The sequence below is a fragment of the Salvia splendens genome, chromosome 10 (assembly GCF_004379255.2).
Source record: "Salvia splendens isolate huo1 chromosome 10, SspV2, whole genome shotgun sequence".
In the NCBI taxonomy this organism is placed as follows: Eukaryota; Viridiplantae; Streptophyta; class Magnoliopsida; order Lamiales; family Lamiaceae; genus Salvia; species Salvia splendens.
The window spans coordinates 2,621,529-2,643,282 of NC_056041.1; the positions used below are offsets into that span (position 1 = coordinate 2,621,529).

The 21,754-nt window shown below is 38.7% G+C and overlaps 4 protein-coding genes across 17 annotated transcripts; 1 reads left to right on the forward strand and 3 right to left on the reverse strand.

Annotated features, from left to right (window-relative positions):
- Positions 1 to 133: 133 nt before the first annotated feature.
- Positions 134 to 4,407, reverse strand: LOC121751931 (histone-lysine N-methyltransferase, H3 lysine-9 specific SUVH5-like). 5 transcript variants are annotated; one of them, XM_042146753.1, is made up of 2 exons: positions 3,966 to 4,407; positions 134 to 3,582 (listed from the first exon to the last, which is right to left on the reverse strand). In XM_042146753.1, exons 1-2 carry the CDS (start codon positions 4,014 to 4,016, stop codon positions 505 to 507), a joined length of 3,129 nt encoding a protein of 1,042 aa, XP_042002687.1. In that variant the 5' UTR covers positions 4,017 to 4,407; the 3' UTR covers positions 134 to 504. The 5 variants fall into 5 exon arrangements, with proteins under 5 accessions (XP_042002687.1, XP_042002691.1, XP_042002690.1 ...); XM_042146757.1 differs by having other exon boundaries at positions 4,199 to 4,406; XM_042146756.1 differs by having other exon boundaries at positions 134 to 3,617; positions 4,199 to 4,405.
- Positions 4,408 to 5,930: 1,523 nt separating this feature from the next.
- Positions 5,931 to 10,439, reverse strand: LOC121752126 (probable E3 ubiquitin-protein ligase RZFP34). 3 transcript variants are annotated; one of them, XM_042147029.1, is made up of 12 exons: positions 10,122 to 10,430; positions 8,786 to 9,010; positions 8,618 to 8,705; positions 8,319 to 8,378; positions 8,146 to 8,178; positions 7,520 to 7,597; positions 7,330 to 7,373; positions 7,045 to 7,085; positions 6,870 to 6,952; positions 6,696 to 6,787; positions 6,504 to 6,615; positions 5,931 to 6,341 (listed from the first exon to the last, which is right to left on the reverse strand). In XM_042147029.1, the coding sequence occupies exons 2-12, from the start codon at positions 9,004 to 9,006 to the stop codon at positions 6,222 to 6,224; spliced, it is 972 nt and encodes a 323-aa protein (XP_042002963.1). In that variant the 5' UTR covers positions 9,007 to 9,010; positions 10,122 to 10,430; the 3' UTR covers positions 5,931 to 6,221. The 3 variants fall into 3 exon arrangements, with proteins under 3 accessions (XP_042002963.1, XP_042002962.1, XP_042002964.1); XM_042147028.1 differs by having other exon boundaries at positions 8,786 to 10,427; XM_042147030.1 differs by lacking the exon at positions 7,520 to 7,597 and having other exon boundaries at positions 8,786 to 10,439.
- Positions 10,440 to 11,703: 1,264 nt separating this feature from the next.
- Positions 11,704 to 13,486, forward strand: LOC121751882 (leucine-rich repeat extensin-like protein 3). The gene has a single exon (XM_042146690.1). The coding sequence runs from the start codon at positions 12,032 to 12,034 to the stop codon at positions 13,484 to 13,486; it is 1,455 nt and encodes a 484-aa protein (XP_042002624.1). The 5' UTR covers positions 11,704 to 12,031.
- Positions 13,451 to 17,800, reverse strand: LOC121751881. Of its 8 annotated transcripts, none has more exons than XR_006040200.1 (7): positions 17,390 to 17,800; positions 16,890 to 17,161; positions 16,102 to 16,762; positions 15,299 to 15,501; positions 14,963 to 15,207; positions 14,109 to 14,867; positions 13,451 to 13,574 (listed from the first exon to the last, which is right to left on the reverse strand). XR_006040200.1 is itself a non-coding variant. In XM_042146685.1 (7 exons), the coding sequence occupies exons 2-7, from the start codon at positions 17,408 to 17,410 to the stop codon at positions 14,176 to 14,178; spliced, it is 2,094 nt and encodes a 697-aa protein (XP_042002619.1). In that variant the 5' UTR covers positions 17,411 to 17,464; positions 17,620 to 17,800; the 3' UTR covers positions 13,451 to 14,175. The 8 variants fall into 8 exon arrangements, 6 of the variants coding, with proteins under 6 accessions (XP_042002619.1, XP_042002620.1, XP_042002621.1 ...); XR_006040199.1 differs by having other exon boundaries at positions 13,451 to 13,607; XM_042146685.1 differs by having other exon boundaries at positions 13,451 to 14,867; positions 17,390 to 17,464; positions 17,620 to 17,800.
- Positions 17,801 to 21,754: the final 3,954 nt, after the last annotated feature.

A 21,754-nucleotide genomic window follows, 5' to 3' on the forward strand; every position in this document is an offset into this window, starting at 1 on the left:
TCAGCACACACTGACATACATATACGAGTACGAAATACACACGTACGCATGTATTTTCAAGAAAATATGATCCGCTCGGGTTGCGAAAATAAGCTTGAAATGTGACAAAATTATCTAAGAAAGAAAATAAAACTAAAACCGAAAGAAACCTAAGATTTATGCATATTTTCAGTTATGAATTGTACGTAACACTTATATGACTTTAACTCTTCAAGCAAAATGCTTAAAAACAGGTGCTAATCATCAAACCTGAAGCAAGGTATTTGAGACCATAACTATGCATCAAAATGTACAAAGCTTACACAGAAATTCATGCTGCCAAGTCCTTCGATCATCCGAGAATGTACATCCTACAAGTCAGGTAGCGTAGCCAAGCACATAAAAATGGTGCTATAGTTAGGTATATGCAATTCATTCGTTTAGAAAACTTGGAGACACAAACACACGTTAGCAACATAAAAAACGAAGAAAGATATAGGCATGAATAGCATAACCCCAAACACCTTAGTATAACCTGCCGGTACACCCTGCAGCACCGCAGTAACAGTTCTTCACCTTGACGTTTCCCTCAGAGTCACGGATCTGACCCAGAGAGTAGTTGTAACAATAGGTGAGCTCCTGGAGAGGCGGAATGTTCTCCATTGCAAAAAGCATCACATGGGGCAGTCTCTTGTCTTTATTGTCATATATCACATTTTGCGCCAAAAGGTTGGGTGCACAGCTGTGATTAATGAACCTCCCAACATTCCCATATGTCAATGCATCAATTGTGAAACACACTCCTTTAAGCTCAGCAACTGTTTCATCGTCATCAGAATTGGTGGGGGAAGAATCTTGAAGATTCTGGACGATGTCAAAGAGATACTCATCATAGCCAATTCTTTCCTCAGCTTCTTTATCTTCAAGAAGTTCTCCTGCGTACTCACATATGAAGCTTCCGGAAGGTATAGAAGTCAGGGCCCTCACACCCCAGCCTCTCCATTCTGTCTTGAAGATCTCGAGCTGAAACTTGATGCCACGTTGCGTGGCCCTATTGTAGCAGGAAGGGGGGCATTTACAATGAGGACCACACTCGTATACTAGAGTCTTAGTTTCAACTAGAGCGCCATTGTGGTTGTATGGGATTGCGCCCCCATTTCTATCTGCACATGAACATTTTTCCATGGCAGAACATCGCCCGACACAATTGCAACCTTCTGGGGGGATTGGACGGTACCAATCAGGGTACATCATCTTTGAGATGTAGTTGAATGGAGGCGGTTTTCCATTGTCTATAGTGTTCACAGCGCAAATAGGAATGCGCTCTTTTCCATAAGAAATGTCAGCGACACACACTCCTAGGCGGGTCTTGCACTTACTCGACTTCTTCAATTCTTTCCAAGCAAGATCAGGCTGACCAGGGTTCCTCCTCAGATCAAACATAAAAACCTTCTTACCATGGGACCCTTTTTCTGTAAAGCAATCCGTCACAGTGTATAGGCCATCATAAACATAAGTAGTGACCAATTTAGGCTTGGAATCCAGAGGGTCAACATATTTCATTTCTCTCCAACCGCGAACAACACGCACTGGTGTCTTTGTATCAATACAATTCTTTAAAGCCAAATTCCCCCCTTTGAGCTTCTGATCCTCAGGTTGTTTAGACTTACTGTTACCAACGACATTTCCACCTTGCCCACTGTATCTTAAGACATCAGCATTCTCCACGTCATCGTTATAAGCACCGGAAGTAACTATACTAGTAGCAAGTAGAAGTTCATTAACCTTCATACTATCTATACCAGACTGGAATGGGAAGTGAATGCCAACAACAGCAAGCTCCACTCTGTATTGAAATTCGTCGCCCACTTCAACACCCGGAACTGCTCCAATCCTTTTAGTTGTATTTACATATTTTTTGTTCCTCTTGAGCACCTTTGCAGCCTCTAGATCAATCCTATTTTTGCCTTTTCGGCCCTTCTGCTTAGATCTTCCTTCCTGTCCTTCAGTCGGGTTCGCTTCTTCATCTTCTTCTTCTTCTAGTTGCAAGAGCTTTCTACAAGTAGCATTGAACAACCGAAGAGTTTCTCTCACTCTGTTACGGTCATCACCATGAGAAGAACTCTTGGGACCAAAGCGAGGGCCAAAGCGAGGGAAGCTTATTTCATATTCTTTTAGGTTGCGTCTGGAAGGAAAAGTTGTAGCAGAATCTCCATCATGAGCACCATCATCTTCAAGCGTCAAAGAACCAGGCCCGTTAATTACATCATTAAACTTATGAACCTTTTTCTTCTTCTTAGAAGACAAACCCAGAGATTTCATTTCAGGTTTACTTTTTTTGGCAACGGCCTTGCCATTCTGTCGCCAAAACACAATATGCTTCCTCTTTTTTGCTCCACTTGTCCCTCCATGTGAGTTAGTTATTGCCGTCTCCTTCTTCCATGGATAATTAGGTGCAGCCCTTACACCTTGGACAACCTCCCTGTCAACATCATCCTTTGAGCCATTTGGGCTGCTTATAGAAGCTTTTGATTTCCTCCAGCCAAGTGGTGCAGCCACCAGACCATCTACAAGCTCCCTGTTTAAGTCATTCCTGGAGCTAAAATCACTATGAAGAGGCATATCTTTATCATTTCTATCTGGTGAAAAAGTGACAATTTCTTTCCCAACTGAAGCTCCGGCATCCTCGATTCTGATATTCACCAATGCCTTAGACATAGTATATGATCCTGCGCATGCTCCATTTGTTTTAGTGATGTCATGCTCTAAATCTCTGTTATACTCTTCAAATTCCATCACGCCCCCTTCTGCTGTGGCCACTGTCATTTCTCCTAGCAATCCTCTTCCCGAGTTAGCATCCAATGTTTCGCTTTCTTCAATTTCAACACAAACATTGTGAAGCCCATCAAGACATTCATCTAAGGTCCTGAGCATCTCACTTGTTATCTCCATCTCGGGGGCAGCCATCCTCTTTTCTTCCTCAATCAATGAAGAAACATATATGCCACAATGTGGAGGGAAATCACGAACAGCAGATACTCTTCTAGGATGGTATTTGTCTTTTTGCATAATGGAAATCTCTGGCTGAATACTACCACAAATGGCAGAAAATTCCCGAGGACCACCCAGGGACTTATCCACCTCAACACTAGAGTTCTGAAATGAAGCTACACCATGATCCTCCTTTAACTCTTCCACCACTAGTTGAGATCCAGAATGATCAAGAGTATCTATGTTCTTCACAATGTCGACTCCAACAAGATCTGGTTCCAGAATCGCTTCATGAACTTCATCTGTGAGACCGCGTGTTATCGTTATTTCCCCATTTCCCACATTCTCATTTACCTTTTCGATTAATTTATCAAACATCATAGCCAGGCGTACGTCTATGCTACTGCTTGCCTCTCTACTCCCAGCCACCTCACCAGCAAAACTTTCTTCTGGTCTCGAATTCACTGGCACTGCGTTGGGCCCACACCCAGGCGGAAAATCACGGATGGCAAATACTTTCCTGGGCTTATATTTAGGCATAAAACCAGTCTCCAAGGGCCGCTTATACGAGACCTCATTAGACAAGCCACCATTTGATAATGAAACCATTCTCTGAGGTCAATAGCTACAAGAAGTCAAGTTCGAGCCTGAAAATTTAGATAGAAATTTTTACAATGACACAGTAAAACTAAGACTGGCACCCCCAGACAGCAGACACACAGAAAAGGAATAAAAGTAAAGAAGATATTGCTAGGTTTGCTATAAAAATTAAGTGATCACATGAACAACAGATAAAAAATAATATTGTTCCATCTATCAAAACACGCGTCCACAGAACAACATATACCAACTTTAGAACATAAATTTAGGGCAAAAATTGCAAAAGCTAAAAAAAATGAAAAAATTGGTGACTCCTAAGTCCTAACAGCTACCGCAAGTCCGCAACACAGTAACTATGAAAAACGGAAAACAAACAAATAGCCGACAAGACGCACAATGATCGAAACACGAATCCAGACATGCAACCACACAAACAAAGCAAGCATGCAGAAATACCAGAAGCAGTCTCTCCGATCAATCGAACGCGAATCGCGGGAATCGGTCACCGCAGAAGCAGCATTAACGCAACAAACATTATTATCCAGAAATCAGTAACAATTCAGCTCGAATTGCAGATATAGAAATCGCAAAAAAAAAAACATAAAATGAAACGATAATTTAATACTACCGAGGAGTACTCGTCGTCGCCGCGGCGGAGATACCTGAGCCTTCGGATTCCTGCTTCAGGTAACTATGGTATATACATACACACAGAGTAGTGGCGGATGATTGTGTGTGAAGGATTGGGAATTGAAGAAATCTGCAGCGAGCAAAGAGTGTGCGAGTGGAAAGGAAAATGGAAATTTGGGTAGTGGAGCAGTGCAAATGGTGCTGAAATGACAGTTTTAGCCCTTCAATTTTGGGGGAACATTGTCTTTGGCTGGCGCCGGCGCGATTCTGAGACGGATGGCGGGCGAATTACCGAATTTAGGCTCGTGACACAAGGATCCAAGGTTCGGGTCGTTTGTCTCATTCCATTATCAAATTTTAAATATACTTCTTCCATCCACTAAAATTAAACTGTGATTCACAAACTTTATTTAAAATTGGTATAATATGAGAGGAAGAGAAAAAATATTACTACTTGTGTAATTTTGATAGACACAAAATACAGCAAAATAACTTTTTTTGGGGGGACGTAGTAGGAATATATAATTGTCATCCAAAATTGTTATGTGAGCAATTGTAAGAAAGTGAGAGTACCATTCTTGTTTTTTAAAAGATTATTATCAATAATGGTCCCCATATATTCTAATAATGATTTGAAAATACAATTTATTAAATGGAAGAGAAATATCTAATCGATTGAGTTGTTATTCGCTGACATGTCACATGAGTATCATTCTTGTTGAGTTCATAGTACTTCATTCGTCTCATTACAATTGCGTTGTTGAGAAATATGAAAGATTAAATAAATAAGTCAAGAGAAAATAAAATAAATAACTAAAATAAAAATAAACTAAGAGGCATTAGATGTGCCGAATTTTGCCATAAAGTGACTCACTATATTTGAACACACTAAAAAAGAATACGGTTTTATATATTTAGTTTAATTATAATACTTTATATTGATGCCATTAATTTTATAGTAGTTGGTAATGTATACTAATAGTATTAAACTAAAAATAGTGTTTTGAAGATGTTAAGAAAAAAAAGGTACTTTAAGTAGTGAAAGAGAAAAGGCAAATGTAAATACTCCATATTAGTTGCATATTATTTCGTCTATCCATAAAAAATATTCCATCCGTCCCTCTGTAGTAGAAGCGTTTCATTTTCAACACCCGTTTCAGAAAAATGATAATAAATAATTAAAATAGAGAAAATATAAAATAAGAGAAAGAATAATATAGAGAAGACTCATAACTATATTATTCTTTTTTTTACTTTAATTTTTCTCCACTTTAACTATTTATTATAATTTTTCGAAAACAGTGTTCAAAATGAAAATCCTCTACTACAGAGGGACGTAGGGAGTATCTGATTTTATCATTTAGAGATATCTACCATTTAAAATTTCATTTTTTAAAAAATTTTAAATAAGTAGACACTATTATTTAATTAAACATTACACTCACATAATAATAATAATAATAATAATAATAATAATAATTACAAGAGAGAAAAAGTAAATCCTGTGTAAATATATTGGTGATGATTTACTTTTTCTGAAATGGAAAGGTGAGATTTTTTGGAAAAAAAGAGAGGAAAGCGTGACATTTATCTAAGCGAATATGTTCCTATAATTCTTTAAGAAGAACCCCCTACATGAAGCACGTGAAGTTTACAAGTTGCTGTTGAACCCACGGAATATAGCAAATTTCCAAATTTCATTTTTATACTGTACACAAATACCCACGAAATAGAACAAATTTCCCATTTTCAATTTTATTTTTTATATACGGAGTACAACAAATTGGAACCATATTATTTCAATAATAACTTTAGAACTTCCTAACCTATCTAATATCATAGAAAAGCGAGGTTTAATGATTGAAAAACGATCGTATAAATGATCATTAATTTAACGATCGAATTTCAGCTACAAGATGAACTGAGCAAACAACAAGAATATTAGGATTGGTTTCCTCAAATTACTGTAGAAGTTAGTATAAGGAAACAAACCCCATATGTGATTGAAGCATACAGCAAATCTATCTGCCAAGGCCTCTTGTTTGCCGGGTGTTGTAAGATTTGCAGTCGTGGCATTTCTGGCCGACAATGTGATATTTCACTTCAGACTTACTTCCACAGTCATTGCAAAGAATCCAAACCTGTAGTTGAAGGACCATCATTTAAATTATGCATGCTTCAAGCTCAAGCCTGAATGTGTGTGGGTGTGTGTAGCTTCTCGCACATGCTTATTAAAGTTGAATGTGTAGCTTGACTGTGTGTGTGATTGTGTCTGTGTGTGCAAGAGGGCGGGAGTAGGAGACCATCTTATCTTCATAATATGGCGGCATAGGAGTAGCTGCAATCTCCAGGTCATACTTCTCCCACACTTTTGACATATTGCGAACTGACTTCGAACAGATGGGGCAAGCGTACCTGTCACGGAATTATGCCAGTTTACATTGTGTATGAAACAAAGAAGAAATTAGCCACACACTTTGATATTGATCACTCACCGATAGTAATCCTGCATTTGTTCCAAGCATGTTCGATGTATGGTGTGCCCACAAGGCATAGAAACTACATCGTTTCTCGACTCAAACAGATACTGTATGGGATGGTACTTCACATCAGTTGGGCTATTCTATTACAAAGGGGTTTGAAAAAGAGGAATATAGTGAAGTTAGAACCTCAAAGCAAACAGGACAGTTTTGGTGCATTGCCCTCTCAATGCAAGGGTGGCTGCTTTTCAAAACCATAGAATAGCAGCATCCTGAATTACACATAAAATATCAGATTCAAGACGTGAGATACACACAAATTAGCTTCTGATCAGTGTATAACAAAGATAGAGAGACAACTTGCCACATTTATCGCAATGAAAGAAATTATTGGAGCCTCCGACCCTACAATAGTGTTCTATCCAAGCATGAGTAAATGTCATGAAAAGCCAAACAAGTCATTTCTACCAGATTATATAAGTCTACATATGGATCAGAAAGATCAGTCGGCAAAGAACTTGACTTATGGTGTTTGTTGCATAACATTTTTATTATGAGAGAACAGCTTTCGAGTAGAAGCTGAAATCTACCACTAAAGAAGCCTAAGGCAAACCAAAGAGTGTAATGGAAATACTGTAAGGAAATGTACCTGCAAATACCACAGCCATCACAATGATACTGGTCTTTCGATATCTGCAAATTGAGTGATATTGCACTGTCAACCACCCATCACACGTTTACAGAAGTGCAGTTTCACAAAATTATGTGCAAAATATTTCTGTGATTCAAACCATTCAACAAAAGCTCAGCGTGCAATCAAGAAGGTACTTATAACTCACATCATCATCATACAGCTTGCAAGTTCCACAATAGTATCTTCCCATGCACACCCCACAATTTCTGCAAACTTGTTGAGCCTAAGAGTAACACCCCAAATCAACAAAATAATAGATTGATGACATGGTCGAACCCAAAACTCCATAAAACAAATCACGAAAAATTGACTTTTAAGATTATTTGCCATCATACTATAGCTAAAACATTATTAATACAGGCAACCTCCACAACTGATAAGGCTAATCTTGCCTAGCTCATTTGAACTGGACACACATGAACCATTTGTAAGTGCATACAAGACTATGCATCGCTAACTTTCCCAGACCCATTTTTTTTATATTATGTTTTGAACTATATACATATATACGTGTGACATCAGAGCTTACGATATAATAACTGTACTCAGTCTAAGAGACAGAACAGTTCTAGCAGTGGTGATTATATATATGTGTGAGATCAGAGCTTATGATATAATAACTGTACTCAGTCTAAGAGACAGAACAGTTCTAGCAGTGGTGATTTGTTGCAGGTAATGTGGAGGTTTCCCAATTCTTGTCCAGGCTTACCCTACTGATTGCTGTATAGACATGGAGATGCATGTGTATAAAGAAAAATGAGTAAAACTAACCTCCTGTTCAGTGTGACAAAGTGAGCATATGACCTGCGTGACATAAAACGATGGTTTTTAGAGGATTATCAGGAATAACTAGAAAGAGGGACGCACAAAATGAAAAAGATAGAATACTGGATACAGCTTAGGAAGAAACTGAAAGACAAATCCTCCAGATTAAGCTGGCGTACCTTCTCAATTAAGTGGCGAGTGATATCATGCCTGAGCTTTTGGTCAATGCAAATATTGTTCTGTTGCCAGAATATAAATAACTAAGCATCAATCGCCATTCCCCAACAGAGAGTAAATCAAATCAAACAAGGAAAATCCCTCTGACATCCACCCTATCTTAGAGGCTGAGTTGATGAGTAGATGCTTCAATTATGTCTAGAACCTAGGTACACTAAAATATTCAGCCCCCATCTGACATGCCTTAAGATATAAGTTCAGACAAGCAAGGACAACCTTTATAGAACAGAATGACTCTTACCTTTGCCTCATTGTGGCAGTGATGGCAATCAAATATCTCATTACAACAAGGTGCTCTGATTTGACTCCTCCGATGATAATGGGAACAACTGACAGTATACAAACATGAACACATAATCAATAAGGGGAGAACAAACCAGAATAAGGTACACAAAGCTAGAAGCCATACCCATAGTTCAGGTATCCTTTATTGTAAGTTTCGGTGCTAGCAACTTCTTCATCACACATTCCTCCAGTAGGAATATGCTCTTCATGTGAAGACTCTAAAGGTGATTCACAAACCTCAATGCAATTTGTAACCACACTATCTCCAGCCAACCCTTTTTCTGTGAAGTTGGACTCAACTTGTAGACTGCTCGAAAGATCGTGATTAACAGCAACAGACACCATTGTACTGTGGTATGAAAATAGGAATATCTAGCAGCTATGAAATACACCAAAAATCTGCATTAAGAAATCAATGCCTAAATCTATTCATGCATTTCTAATATAGCTGCCCTCCAAATGGGGAACACCTCAAGACCATGAAGCTTATCTTTTACATTCACTGCATATCGACTCAATCATTCCAAATAAATCCTAATATATTCTCAGACTCATAGTGACATTCTTACCAAACTATCTGAGCAAGCGGCACTAGAATCAGGGCAGAAACAACCCAACTAAAGAAAAAAATAGCATATATTGCCTATCTAGAAGTTGAGTCACCCTGTCTTATATCCAGACAGACATATATCACTATAACCGAATGATAATGCGAGGAACACTATTTGGAATCAAGTTGTTTGGATTTGGATGGAGCACAAAATTCCCATAAAGAATGACAGCCACTAGTGTGTTAACATTAACTCAGTCCAAAAGGTGAGAAGTGGACAAAGTGTACTTCAGTGTCCACGGAGAGAGTTGCTAGGTGAAACCTAGGAAAAGCACTTTCCAACTTCACTCCTCGACAAGAAAACAACCAAATATAAATAAGACCCCCGAAAAAGTTGCAGCCAGCAAAAAGGTTCCCCCATTCAGATAGCCTCAAATTATTCAAACATAGTGTCCGAGATCTGCAAGCAGCTAATACGGACGTCATTTTCCACATTAAACTTATCGCTGTCGCAAACTAATCAATAAATAAGTATTTAGCGCTGAAACAGTGATTTAGTTGAGCAGTCGACATCTAACACTGGCTCATCTTAATCAAACGGCTAAGGCTTAGATTCTCCTCTCCATCGTCGCATATATAAAAAAAATGCACTGAGAATAAAATCACTCATTTAAATATTAACAAAATTCTCACGAACAATCGAGCAATATTTCTGACAGAGAATTCATCACTGCGATAGGAAAAAAAAAGAACAGAACTGAAATGAGCGCAAAAAAGGCATCGCAAAATGCGACAAGTTACTGCACGAGGACGAGGCTACCAAAAATTAAGAACGCGATAAAAACAAGAACGAAACCAAAATCAAACAAACGGAAAAACGAAATCAACACACGCATTCAGGAAAACGAACTTTAGAAACCGATACTCCTTGGCGGCAATGAATTCCTCCCGCCAAAATCTTCAGAAGGTTCAGATACTGGAGCAGAAATACAAACAAAAATTGCACGATGCAGATATTAATACGCGGATCACAGCAAGATTCTTTCGTGTATGAGGAAGTAGCTTAACAAAGACGAGAATTTTGAGAGCACGAATCGAAAAGAGAGAGAGAGAGAGAGTTGCGTTGTGATTTTCACTACGGAGGTGTCAATATCTAAATCAGGGGCAGAGGAGGCGACCGCCGACCCGAGGAAGGTAGTTGCGCGATTGTGACAGCTCTGTGTGAATTTACATTACTACCCCTGTAGGCGCGTGCCAGACGGTTAATTTTTTTTGGGAGAGATAATAATGTATCGAGCTCAGCTCAGCTTTATCTTACAAGTTTTGATCAATTAAGTTGAATAGGAGTATATTTAACTGAATAATGTGCTGTGGCTTTTGTAAATAGAGTCGAATAGTATTACATTTGTCACAAAAAAATAATGTATATTAATTTTCTTATATATTGCGAAATACTTATATTGCATGGAGAACGAGCCTTAATTTATTAGATAGAATGTATTGTAAATTACTAGTAGTATGTGACAAAAAAAAATGATCAGTGTTATGAATGTAAGTATAGTATGGAGATATTATTATTTTTTACGAGAAAAAAAAGTATAGTATGGATAAGAGAAAAAAAATTGTAGTGTATAAAAAAACTACAGCACAAAGAAACAAATGTTCACGAGTATACGTAACAGATGATCTAGTTTTCATTCCCAACAAAAATTAACTTTTTCTTTTTTATTTTTTTTTAACATTGTGTTGTTCAACAATTTCTCAATATTTGGTTAATTCTATACTATTCTTACCACCATTCCATTTTTAATCATTCAAAGTTTCACGCTATAATATAAAATTGGGCTAAATGTAGAAAAAATATATAATTTGATTAATTTTTTTTTAATCCCGCAACTTTTTAAAACAATAAATTATATCATAATTTTGATATATTTTTCAGTTATTCCATAACTTAACACAAAAAAGTTATAAAATACTAATTGAGTTTAGATAATGCATGAGTATAATATTATAAACGATTTAAACGTAGAAATTTATCCAACACGCTCACACTTGCTTTGCATGGAAAGAACGTGATTTGCACAAAATAGCAATTGAATAAGCAGAGTATTTAACATGTCACAAATTATTATGACTAATTCAATTTGACAAATTAATTACCAATATACAGTACCATGCAAATTCATGTCAGCGGTACTGCGATTCAGCGGACAATTAGGCCTGTCTAACAGAATATCGAGTATTGGGTACATAATACCCGATATATCAGGTGTTGGATGTCGGCTAGGTTGTGTTTGGAGTACTCGACAATTAAGTCTTGGGTACTTGATATCCGATATACCGGGTGTCGGGTACCCAATACAATTTCTGGACTGGGTTCGGGTTTTTGGATTTTGGGATCGAGTTTCAGAAAAATTCAGGACCCGATTGGGTCGGTGAAAAACATGTTAAATCTAAAAATGCTAAACTAACGAATATAATTAATTACATATATAACCAATTTCTTGATGCGAGGAGAAATATACAAACTGAATGCTATTTTGCAGGGGCGCAATGACCAAGTACTGACACATTCCCTAATAAAAACATACTATAGCATATGAAATCCATTAAACAAATACTACTATATTTGTGGTGGAAATTACAGCAAAAGGCAAACATAGAGTAACAAAATGCACAAAAATCTCATCTAAACTAACTTGTTAGCAACAGAACAATCAAAATTCATGCTCCATCTCAGTTATTCACAGCAACAGATCTACATCAAAGCCCCACCCAATGCAGCTCCAAAACTCATAACCGAACAATCACAACACAATGAAGGGAGACACTTACCATTTTCGTCGTTTTCACGCCTCGAAAATCTTGTTTCTCTGCACCATCTTTCTCCTCCTCAACGTCTCCACTGCCAAATATCATGCCCCCAGTGCAGCAACCGATGATCCTCACCACCAGAGACGGCTCCAGTCCTACGAGGGAGAACGTCTAGCAGTTGAGCCCGAGGTGGAGATTGAGAACCCTAGGTTGAGGAATGGCTACATTGCATTGCAAGCTTGGAAAGAAGCCATGCTCTCTGATCCAAAGAACATCACAGCCAACTGGGTTGGAAAAGACGTTTGTAACTACACCGGTGTGTTCTGTTGGCCCACGCCTGAGTTTCCACACGAGCTCACGGTTGCTGGAATTGATCTCAACCACGGAGACATCGCGGGGAGCCTCCCCAATGAGCTGGGCCTGCTGTATGATCTTGCTATGGTTCACATAAACTCGAATAGATTTTGTGGGGCGATTCCCAAAGGTTTTGTCAACATGAAGCGACTCTACGAGTTGGATCTCAGCAACAACCGCTTTGCAGGCAAGTTTCCTCAGGTTTTGCTCCAGCTACCAAGCCTGAGGTACCTAGACATTCGTTTCAACGAATACGAAGGCGAACTCCCGAGGAAACTCTTTGAGATAGATCTTGATGCTATATTTGTCAACAACAACAGATTTTCCTCCGCCTTACCTGACAACATCGGCAAGTCACGCGTCTCTGTCATCGTCCTGGCCAACAACAATTTCGGCGGATGTGTTCCTGCAGGTTTAGGCGAGATGGGAGAAACGTTGAACGAACTGATTCTCATAAACACTGGTCTATCATCGTGTTTCCCAAGTGAAATCTCTAAGCTGAAGAACTTGACCGTGTTAGATTTGAGTGAAAACAAGATCGTAGGTCCATTACCTAATAGTATCGGGGAAATGAACAGCTTAGAACAGCTGAATCTGGCACACAACATGATGTCTGGAAAGATTGGTGATCGGTTATGTGAACTTCCGAATTTGGTGAACTTTGCATATGGATACAATTTCTTCTCCAATGAGTCTTCTTCATGTCCAACGCTGCATAAGTTTGATGATGGAATGAATTGTTTAAAAGACAGGCCAAACCAAAGATCTGCATTGGAGTGTCAAAGGTTCTTGGCTCGGACGGTTGATTGTAGCAGCTACAAATGTAATCATTCTGACCCAGAACCACCACCAAAGGTGCTGCCTTGCCCGCCCCCACAACCACCCCCAATGTCTCCAACCCCTGCTGAGCCATCTCCAGCTCCTCAGCCCTCCGTTTCTCCTCCTCCACCTACCAAGCCACAGCCCGTGCCACCACCACAACCATCATCACCACCACAAGTTCAGCCTGACATCCCTCCTAGCCCAACCTCACCTCCTGCTCCAAACTCTACAACACCAATGTGTCCGTGTCAACAACCATCAAATCCACCACCGAAGCCTTGATTACCTCCATTTTCAGACTCCACACTTTCACTTTCTTGTTAAGAAGCTATCCCACCACCACTAGAACAACTTTTGTTTCTATTTATCCCTGAGACAATGAGATTCAATCTTCAGATCATTCCTGCACATCAGGTGAAGTATGATACAGTGTTCGATACAATTCGAACACAAGGTTCCAGTATCTCATTGTGCAAAAGCTGATCAGGGAACTTATAGAAGATGATGAAAAAGGTATTTAAAAAGAGAGAGAGAGAGAGACGGTTTTTTCATTTGTTCAAGAAATAATGTAAAGTTATGAGCTTCTACCTTTGAATAATGTAAAGTTATGTTCAACGAATGCGACAGTTGCAATTTTCAGAGTCATTATCTTCTCCAGCCATTTTATTTCACATGTAAAACTAAAAATCCACATTGATATGAATAATTATGTTGAGTTTTAGTTTATAATAGTAGTTCCTAATTATCAATGTGAAGCATAGAGCAAACGCACCCTGGTGAAAATTTTATGATCAGGCTATATGAGCAGTTACAGCAAGTAGACATACACATCTAAAAGACCAAGGTTTCATTAAGATACCATTTAAAAGCTAGAATCTACGAAAAGGGGGGTCACACATTTTACCCTTCAGTTTCAGCCAAAAATTTATGGAATTGAAACTTGGAAGCAAGACCTGCATAATTAATCCAGATCAATTGATCCGTGGCAATGGCTGAATATTTTCTGCCAATATGGAGTTCGTCCCTGAAGACACTGGCTGTAACAACCCACTATTCGACAAATCCTCCAAGTTTTTGATGTCTTGTTTCATGCGATTCACGAGTGAAATTGCATGTCCAAGAACTAGAGGATCATCTGGAAGATTCTGTAGCAGGCTAAGCAAGGTTTGCCTATAAACTTGAGCAGACAATAATGGCCTCGCAATCTGCCGACTACGGCAGTAAATTGCCACCTTGATTGTGTGTTTACACATATTACCCACCATTGACCAGGAGCAATCACACAACCCGAACTCAGAACCAGGATTCCATAACGTATAAGCCATGCTACTATCTGCCTGAGAAGCAACTTTTGCAAACTGGAGATTTTCCACATCCAGCAGGACATCCATATCCGAGATATGCACTGCCTGATACCATGGGTTGGTTAAACTGAATCTATCCCTTAGATTTTCAAAATACCCCGTCTCCACTATGTATGTGTCGAACCAGTAGAAGGAGTGAAATTGGGTTGTCAATGCATGAACCAACAAGTCAATTCTGTGTGATTTTTCCGCCAACAAAGAGAGGACCCTCGATTTTAATCGCAGGTGATAGGATTCTATTGAAGCATAATGCTCTAGCCCTGCCACTGGGAGAGTCCTCACACAATTGAACCATAAATCTGCAACACAACATTATCAAATTAAAGTCTGCATTCCATGATAAAAGCAAGGAACAAGTATCCCCGCCTAACAGAATAACTAGGAAAAACTGTACCTAGTTTTGGCAACCATTTACTTCTGAAATACTCTACAAATTCAGACTGATCAACATATATTTGCAGGAACTCTTCAACCGCAACAGCAGTGCTCGACACATTCCCTGTGCAATACAATATCCTGCCTAGGTGCTTAAACATCTCTCTTTGAACATCAAAATTGTGACAGTGTTTTAATAGGCTTTTAAGCCAACCACGACGAACATGCCAGAGGCATAATAGAATTCGACACTGGAAAGCTTCACTGAGAGAATAAATTGCAGTGTTAGATGATGGGTGATACTACTTCAACTTCTACAAGAGAATGGCATAACAATTCCATATTCACCACATACCGAATAACCGAGAGCTGAAAAGAGGGATCATCCACTAGAATTGCATAAGGTCTCCATCTTGTGTCCTTGCCACGTAGTCTCTCGACAAGGGACAGCATCCATTTGTGCGTATTAGTATTACCAGGAGAAGTGGAAGTAATAATCCAGGCAACTGGAACTGCATTATGTGACGAATCGAATGCCAGTAGAGAGCATAAAGTATCCTGTACAAGTCCAAAGATACATGGTAAAAGTCAAAAGAATGAGGCAAATTAACAAAAACTCTAATTTGAAAAACTCAAGATAATGCTTTCACATTAAGGTACCAAAATAAGTACTGAATCCAATAGTGTATGCAAGCATATTCTTAATTTCTAATCTCACTGTTTGAAGTTTTTGTCTACCTCACAAATCATATGTAAATAAGATGCACAAACACCCAATTATACGAAGAAACCAAAGAATAAACCCCAAAACACAAAAAGAAAACAATGTTGAACACTCCATCTATATATCAAAGTCCAAGCAAAACATAATAGAAATTCTACACAAAAAGAAAACAATGTTGAATACTCCATATATCAAAGTGCGGGCAAAACATCACCCACCCCTTCTTTGTATCCTGTGAAAATTGAGGTTTACCTTACAAGTTCATACCAAATATTAATGTTTTAACATGGTAATTCGATGCTTGAAGAATCAGGTATTTGCTTGTAAATGATAGTACTTCTAAGAAAATTTTATAAAGGTCCAATTTAGAACTACTTGGGGCGACACTCTTTCCTTTACCATACAAACAAGAAAAGTAACAGATCATACAGAACCTTAAGTCTCTTAGATCCAGATACAGTATGAAGAGCTATGGATCCACTATGTCCATAGCGAAGCATCTGCTGCAGCTGCCAATCGGTTTGTAATCCTAATACAAACGTTTCGGAACCAGAACTCTCCTCAAAATAAAACACATGCTTATGGTGGCGTTGTGCCCATATCTTCACACTGCTTTCAACATTGGAATGCAAATCATGTGAGGCATTGCGTATAAGCCTTTCCATGTTACGGACGTCATTGCGTGTCAGGAAATCATCACGGATATGGGGACCCCCATGCCTCTGCACCTCTTCCATGTGATGCTGGACTATTGTATCCAAGGATACTCCAACATGAAGCATGGCCATCACCTTTTGACGAAGTTCCTCTGATATTCGAGGAGCATACATAGCTCTAGTTCCCACAGCTTCTTGATCAAGTATCCCATGGCAGGGAGCTCCTGTTTTATCCACATGATTCCTCTGATTGTATATGATGAGAGCTAGTAGAGGCCGGGTGTATAAACGTTTAACAGTGAAGTGACAAAGACATCCCCGCATCATGTGCCTTCTCCCTGGCCTACTTCCCTTACCCGAAGCAGGTTTGATGCTCGAGTTTTCACCTATATGAGGTTCGACATCCCTGTAGTCTTCAGGACCATAAGAGCACCAATACCTAGACACAGAAATAGACAAATAGTTAGTAACTCTACAATCTCTAACGTGATTTGTAATGCTGTTTCAAGGGTGCCATCTTCAAATTAAGCAATACAAAGTAGTACTACTTACAAGGAGTTACATACAATGTATACTCAAGATAGCCATCGACTCTTGGTCTGCTCAGACTCCCCTCTGGTCTCTTCCTTCTTGATTCGACACGAAACCTTGCAGGGCAGTCTGCATTGCTGGATTCACTTTTCACAAAATCATCAACTCTAGAAAAGGGAATCAGTGCAATATCATCACCACCTTGTCGACCACCTTCGACTTTAAACCAATTGATATGAGCTGCAGAAAACTCGGAATAAGGAGGATCTTGCACTGGTAGGTTTAGTATGTCTTCCATCCTCGCCATCTAACACAATTGAATTGTAGAAATACAAGCAAGTAAGCATTCATCAAATGCTATAAAACATCAATAAACAAGCTTTGATTTTACTCTATATAGTTCAATTTTAACAGGATTAATGTTGATTCAACATTTGAACGCTGAAATTAGCATAAAGATGGTATGATGAACAATTTTTTTAAAAAAATAGATAAGAAAAAAAAAAAGCAAACAAAGAGTGGAGAGTGATTGTACCTTTGCTTCATTACTCTTCATCCTTGCCCCCTCCACGCTTATGTTCGCTGATTGAATTCAAGTAATCTGTATTTTCTGCAAACAAGGCACGAAACTTCAACTTATCATTCGAGGCTGTGAACATACTGGATTTTCAACGCCTATCTTCGGTGATTGAATTAAAAATTATGTGTTTTCTGCAGAGAGCGAGATCCCAAACTTCAACTCGACATTCAATGCTGTGAACTTACTGGATTTTCAAAGCTTAGCTGATTGACTTTAAAAATTTGTGTGTTTTCTGCAAAGTGAGGTTGCAAAATTCAACTTGACATTCGAGGATGCTAGATCACTGGATTTTCAATGATTCAATTATCCCAAAATTTTGTGTTTTTGTTTTCTCGGGTTTTTGCTAATTTATTTTGCTGAATTGCTCCCCTCTTTTTCCATTATTCACTTTTTTTGGGTTGCATTGCATTCACATACAAATATTAAAATATACAAATACTAGGAAATCTTTTTTTTTCTTTCTTTTTCCTCTCAGACAAATGATTTTATTTACTGTTTGATTTTCAAAAAAATTTAGATTTTTTCAGTTTAGAACATTTATCAAAATTAGTTTTTCATATTTTTTTCGTATCTGTCATACTTACTATTTATGTATCAAAACAATAGGAGCCTTACTTACTAGTATTAAAATTAGTTTTCATGGATGGATGCAGTGTCATGCAGAATTTTGTTTGGCTAAATAGATTTTTCTTGATTTTTTTTTCGATTTGATTTACAAATTAAATTATCAACATGGCCCGTATTAGATTCTCAATTCAAAAGGGCATGGACTGATTTTGTTGTTTTGATGAATTGTTTGAAGCCACTAACAAATTAGTAGATTAATCATTACTTTATGCCGATTGAAATTTCGACTTGGCTAACACTATTACATTATCTATATATCATCATCTTCCTCAATTTTCTAAAGAATTAATGACCCTGAAAACGTTTACTTTCCTTTGAGAATCAAAGTGTAATTGCATTCATCTAGAAAAAAAATTATATTTAGCATAGATTTTCACTATTCAAAAACTGGAAATAATTTTACAAAAAGAAAGTTAAGTATTAAATACTCATAGAGTATGATTTTTATGTATTGCTTTGACAACGAATTCATATGTACTATAGCTATCTGTCAGTCGTAATTGAGGGAACAAATTTTTTTTTGGGGGCTTTTATTCTAATGGGACTATAGAGATGGGCCATTATTTTGGTCCAATAATCACCACGTGGATATAAAAAAGAATGGGGAGAACTGGAGAAGGGAGGAGATATAGATGAATTTATTGGTCCAACCCAGTTTTGACACACAATACTCCACTACTATTATCCTTATTAAAAGTGAGAGCAAAGAAAAAATACTTCCAAGAAAAGAGAGAAAATGCAGAAAAATGAAAAATATATTCACTTTGAAAGTAAATGGGAATTGAAGGGTGGCTAAGAAGTAGTTGCCACTTTTCTATTTTTGTTTGACATTGTTTTCAATTTTAGGAACACTTTTATTTACACACTCACAAACACTGTTTAATTCAGTCATTCATACCTATGAATTCTAATTGCAATATTAGAACTCAATCCTAAAATAAAATGATTAGCTTTGAGTATTTGAAAAATAGAAAAAAGCATACAAACAATTTATAATATCGTAAATATAGTACTACTATATTTGGTGATATTGAGTTAGTTATAAATGGCGTGTGGTTTTGAAGTAAAGCATGATCATCAAAAGTGGGCTAATTGTTCCAAAGAACATTGTACAGAGGATTATGCTCTATGCCTCATTAAGAGGCTATTACTCAATCTCTTCACAAACGGCCCCTCAAACTTTTTAGGGATACTATACATATATTTATTTGGCCCCTCTTCATTATTCTATGTTGATTCTCTCTCTTCCTCATATTTTATTTGTCATATAAAATTAAAGTCAAACGTATATTTAACCTACAAAGTCAAATTTGACTGAAGTATAAACATTCTATCCTCATAAAATATGTCATCCATTCATGAACAGATGTCTTAGTTTAATTTGATATGGTTTTACGAAATGTATAAAAAATATTATTAGAATATAATAAATCTTATTTTTATATATTAATTTTATAATATAATATTTTGAGTTAAAGGAGTTAATAAAATGTTGTTTTGATTTACATTTGAATTTGTTAGTGTTTGAGCTCATCAAGATCGGATTGAGCTGGTGGAAGAATCAAGTCAGGAAATAGCCGTTGGGAACCAAAACAGGAACTAGCCGTTGGAAACGGTTATAACCGTTGTTCGGCAAAAGGAAGCTGTTCGGCAAAAGGAAGCTGTTCGGCAAAGGAAGTTGTTCGGCAAAGGAAGCTGTTCGGCGGTTTTCTTGATCGATACTTCTTAAGGGAGTTGCGATTCATTCCAGAACCAACAACAACAGAAATCAAAAGTGATAGAGAGAGAATTCAAGAGAGGAAGTGTTATCTTTCAGCTGTGCGTTTTTAGCTCTCGAAGCAAGAAGTTTTCGGGCGAGTTGAGGGTTTTCCATCTTGTAAATTCTTGAGAGTTTTGAGTGCTCTTATGTTTGTAATTTGATGGGGTACGGACTAAACAAGCCCAACAGCAGTGACGGCCCATCAGCCCAAAGCCCAAGGAAGAGTATCAGTTCGGCATTACCAAAGAGTTCGGCCCCAGCCTACAGCTCGGTAAAAGCCGACCAGTCAAGCTCTACTCTCAGATCGGCTAAAGCTGCTCGGCAATAGTTCAGCAGTTCGGTCTCAGTATTCGACCGAACTGGAAGATAGTCAACTCATGCAGGATAGTGGACCAAGTACAGAGATAGTGGACTCATGCAGGATCTCATGCAAGATAGTGGACCCATGCAGGATCTCCATGACCTCCACGACATCCACAACCATCATTAGTGGTGATGCAAGCCACGATCTTAGTTCAATGTATAAATAGAACTTAGATCAGATAGAAAAGGGTTAAGTTCTAAAGAAGTTCTCTAGAGATCAAATATCAAATAGCAAGTCTGTATTGTAAGCTGTAGAAAACAGATCAAGCAATACAACTCTGCCCTCTTTTCTTCCCGTGGACGTAGATTTACCTCAGTAAATCGAACCACGTAAATCTCTGTGTCGTGATCTGCATTTTCCAGCATTCATCACCATCAAAAATTCGCCAAAGCTCTCTACAGAAAGCTCGTGGAATGCAGTCCGCAAACAGCTCAACAGATGTGGGACATTGCGGACCAGTTCTCCCGTGCCGATGAGGCAGACCGTCGCAAACGGTCTTTAGACAGCTCATCCCGAGGAGACAGGAGGAAGCCCGATCATAGCGATCAGGGACAAACTCGCCGAACTCCTTTTGGCGATCAGGGACATCCTCGCCGAACTCCTTTTGAAAGGATTCAAAGGACTCCGGTGCAAGACCGATTGGGGCCACGTCTCAATCCTGAGAAGCCGCCCGCTCAGTTCGTACCATTGAACAAGTCAAGAGCGGAAATTTTCGAACTGCATTCCGATATGTTCGAAAAACCAAAGCGGATGACGAAATCGGCCGCGCGTCGACCTCAGGATCAATATTGCTCCTTCCATCAAGACCACGGTCACGATACCGAGGAGTGCCGACATTTGGCTGCAGGTATTGATGCTCTTGTGAAAGCAGGGACATTAAAAAAATACCAAAGCAAGCAGCCGAAAAAGAACAAAAAGCAGAGAGGTGCGAACTGCGCTCCTCAGGATCCGAAAAGGCAACAGGATCCCGAAGACGATGACGAGCAGCAATATGATGGAGTAATCCTGACTATTGATGCTCTCCCTGCCGGGAAGACTAAATCGTCCCTGAAGTCAGAGCGCAGAGGCTTCAATCGAGAGGAGCCAACGCATAAAAGGCTGAAGCAGGACGAAGTGATTACATTTTCAGATGCAGATCCCGTCCCGGCCATCTCTCCTCATCAAGACGCTATTGTCATCCAAGCCGGAGTGGCAAACAAACTGATCCACAGAGTGTTTGTGGATACATGAGCGTCAGTCAGCATTCTTTTTAAAGAATGTTTCGATAAACTAGAAGTGGATCCAGCTCGGCTTAGTCCGGCACCACTTCCTCTGAAAAGTTTCGCCCAGGAGGACACCCGCCCTGAAGGTATTATCAGCCTTCCGATCACGGTGGGAAAAGCGCCTACAAGCTCCAGTACGATGATCGAGTTCTTTGTGGTAAAAGCTCGGTCTCCGTACAACATCATCCTGGGAAGAGACTGGCTCAACGCAGTTCGGGCCGTTTGCTCTACTTATCATCTCACCATCAAGCTCCCCACTAAAGGGGGGATAGCGGTCATCCGAGGTGATCAAAAGAGAGCAAAAGAGT

Bases quoted from the DNA above. Each gene is read 5' to 3' on its own strand.
- LOC121751931 (XM_042146753.1), bottom strand. From the start codon at position 4,016: ATGCTTGCTTTGTTTGTGTGGTTGCATGTCTGGATTCGTGTTTCGATC. The intron at 3,583-3,965 runs GTGCGTCTTGTC...TATTGACCTCAG, and splicing joins GGATTCGTGTTTCGATCATT to AGAATGGTTTCATTATCAAA.
- LOC121752126 (XM_042147029.1), bottom strand. From the start codon at position 9,006: ATGGTGTCTGTTGCTGTTAATCACGATCTTTCGAGCAGTCTACAAGTT. The intron at 8,179-8,318 runs GTACGCCAGCTT...TATGTCACGCAG, and splicing joins CTCGCCACTTAATTGAGAAG to GTCATATGCTCACTTTGTCA. The intron at 7,086-7,329 runs GTACATTTCCTT...ACACTATTGTAG, and splicing joins GATGGCTGTGGTATTTGCAG to GGTCGGAGGCTCCAATAATT.
- LOC121751882 (XM_042146690.1), top strand. From the start codon at position 12,032: ATGAAGGGAGACACTTACCATTTTCGTCGTTTTCACGCCTCGAAAATC.
- LOC121751881 (XM_042146685.1), bottom strand. From the start codon at position 17,410: ATGAAGAGTAATGAAGCAAAG. The intron at 17,162-17,389 runs GTACAATCACTC...CAATTGTGTTAG, and splicing joins TGAAGAGTAATGAAGCAAAG to ATGGCGAGGATGGAAGACAT. The intron at 15,502-16,101 runs GTTCTGTATGAT...GGACTTGTACAG, and splicing joins CTGGATCTAAGAGACTTAAG to GATACTTTATGCTCTCTACT.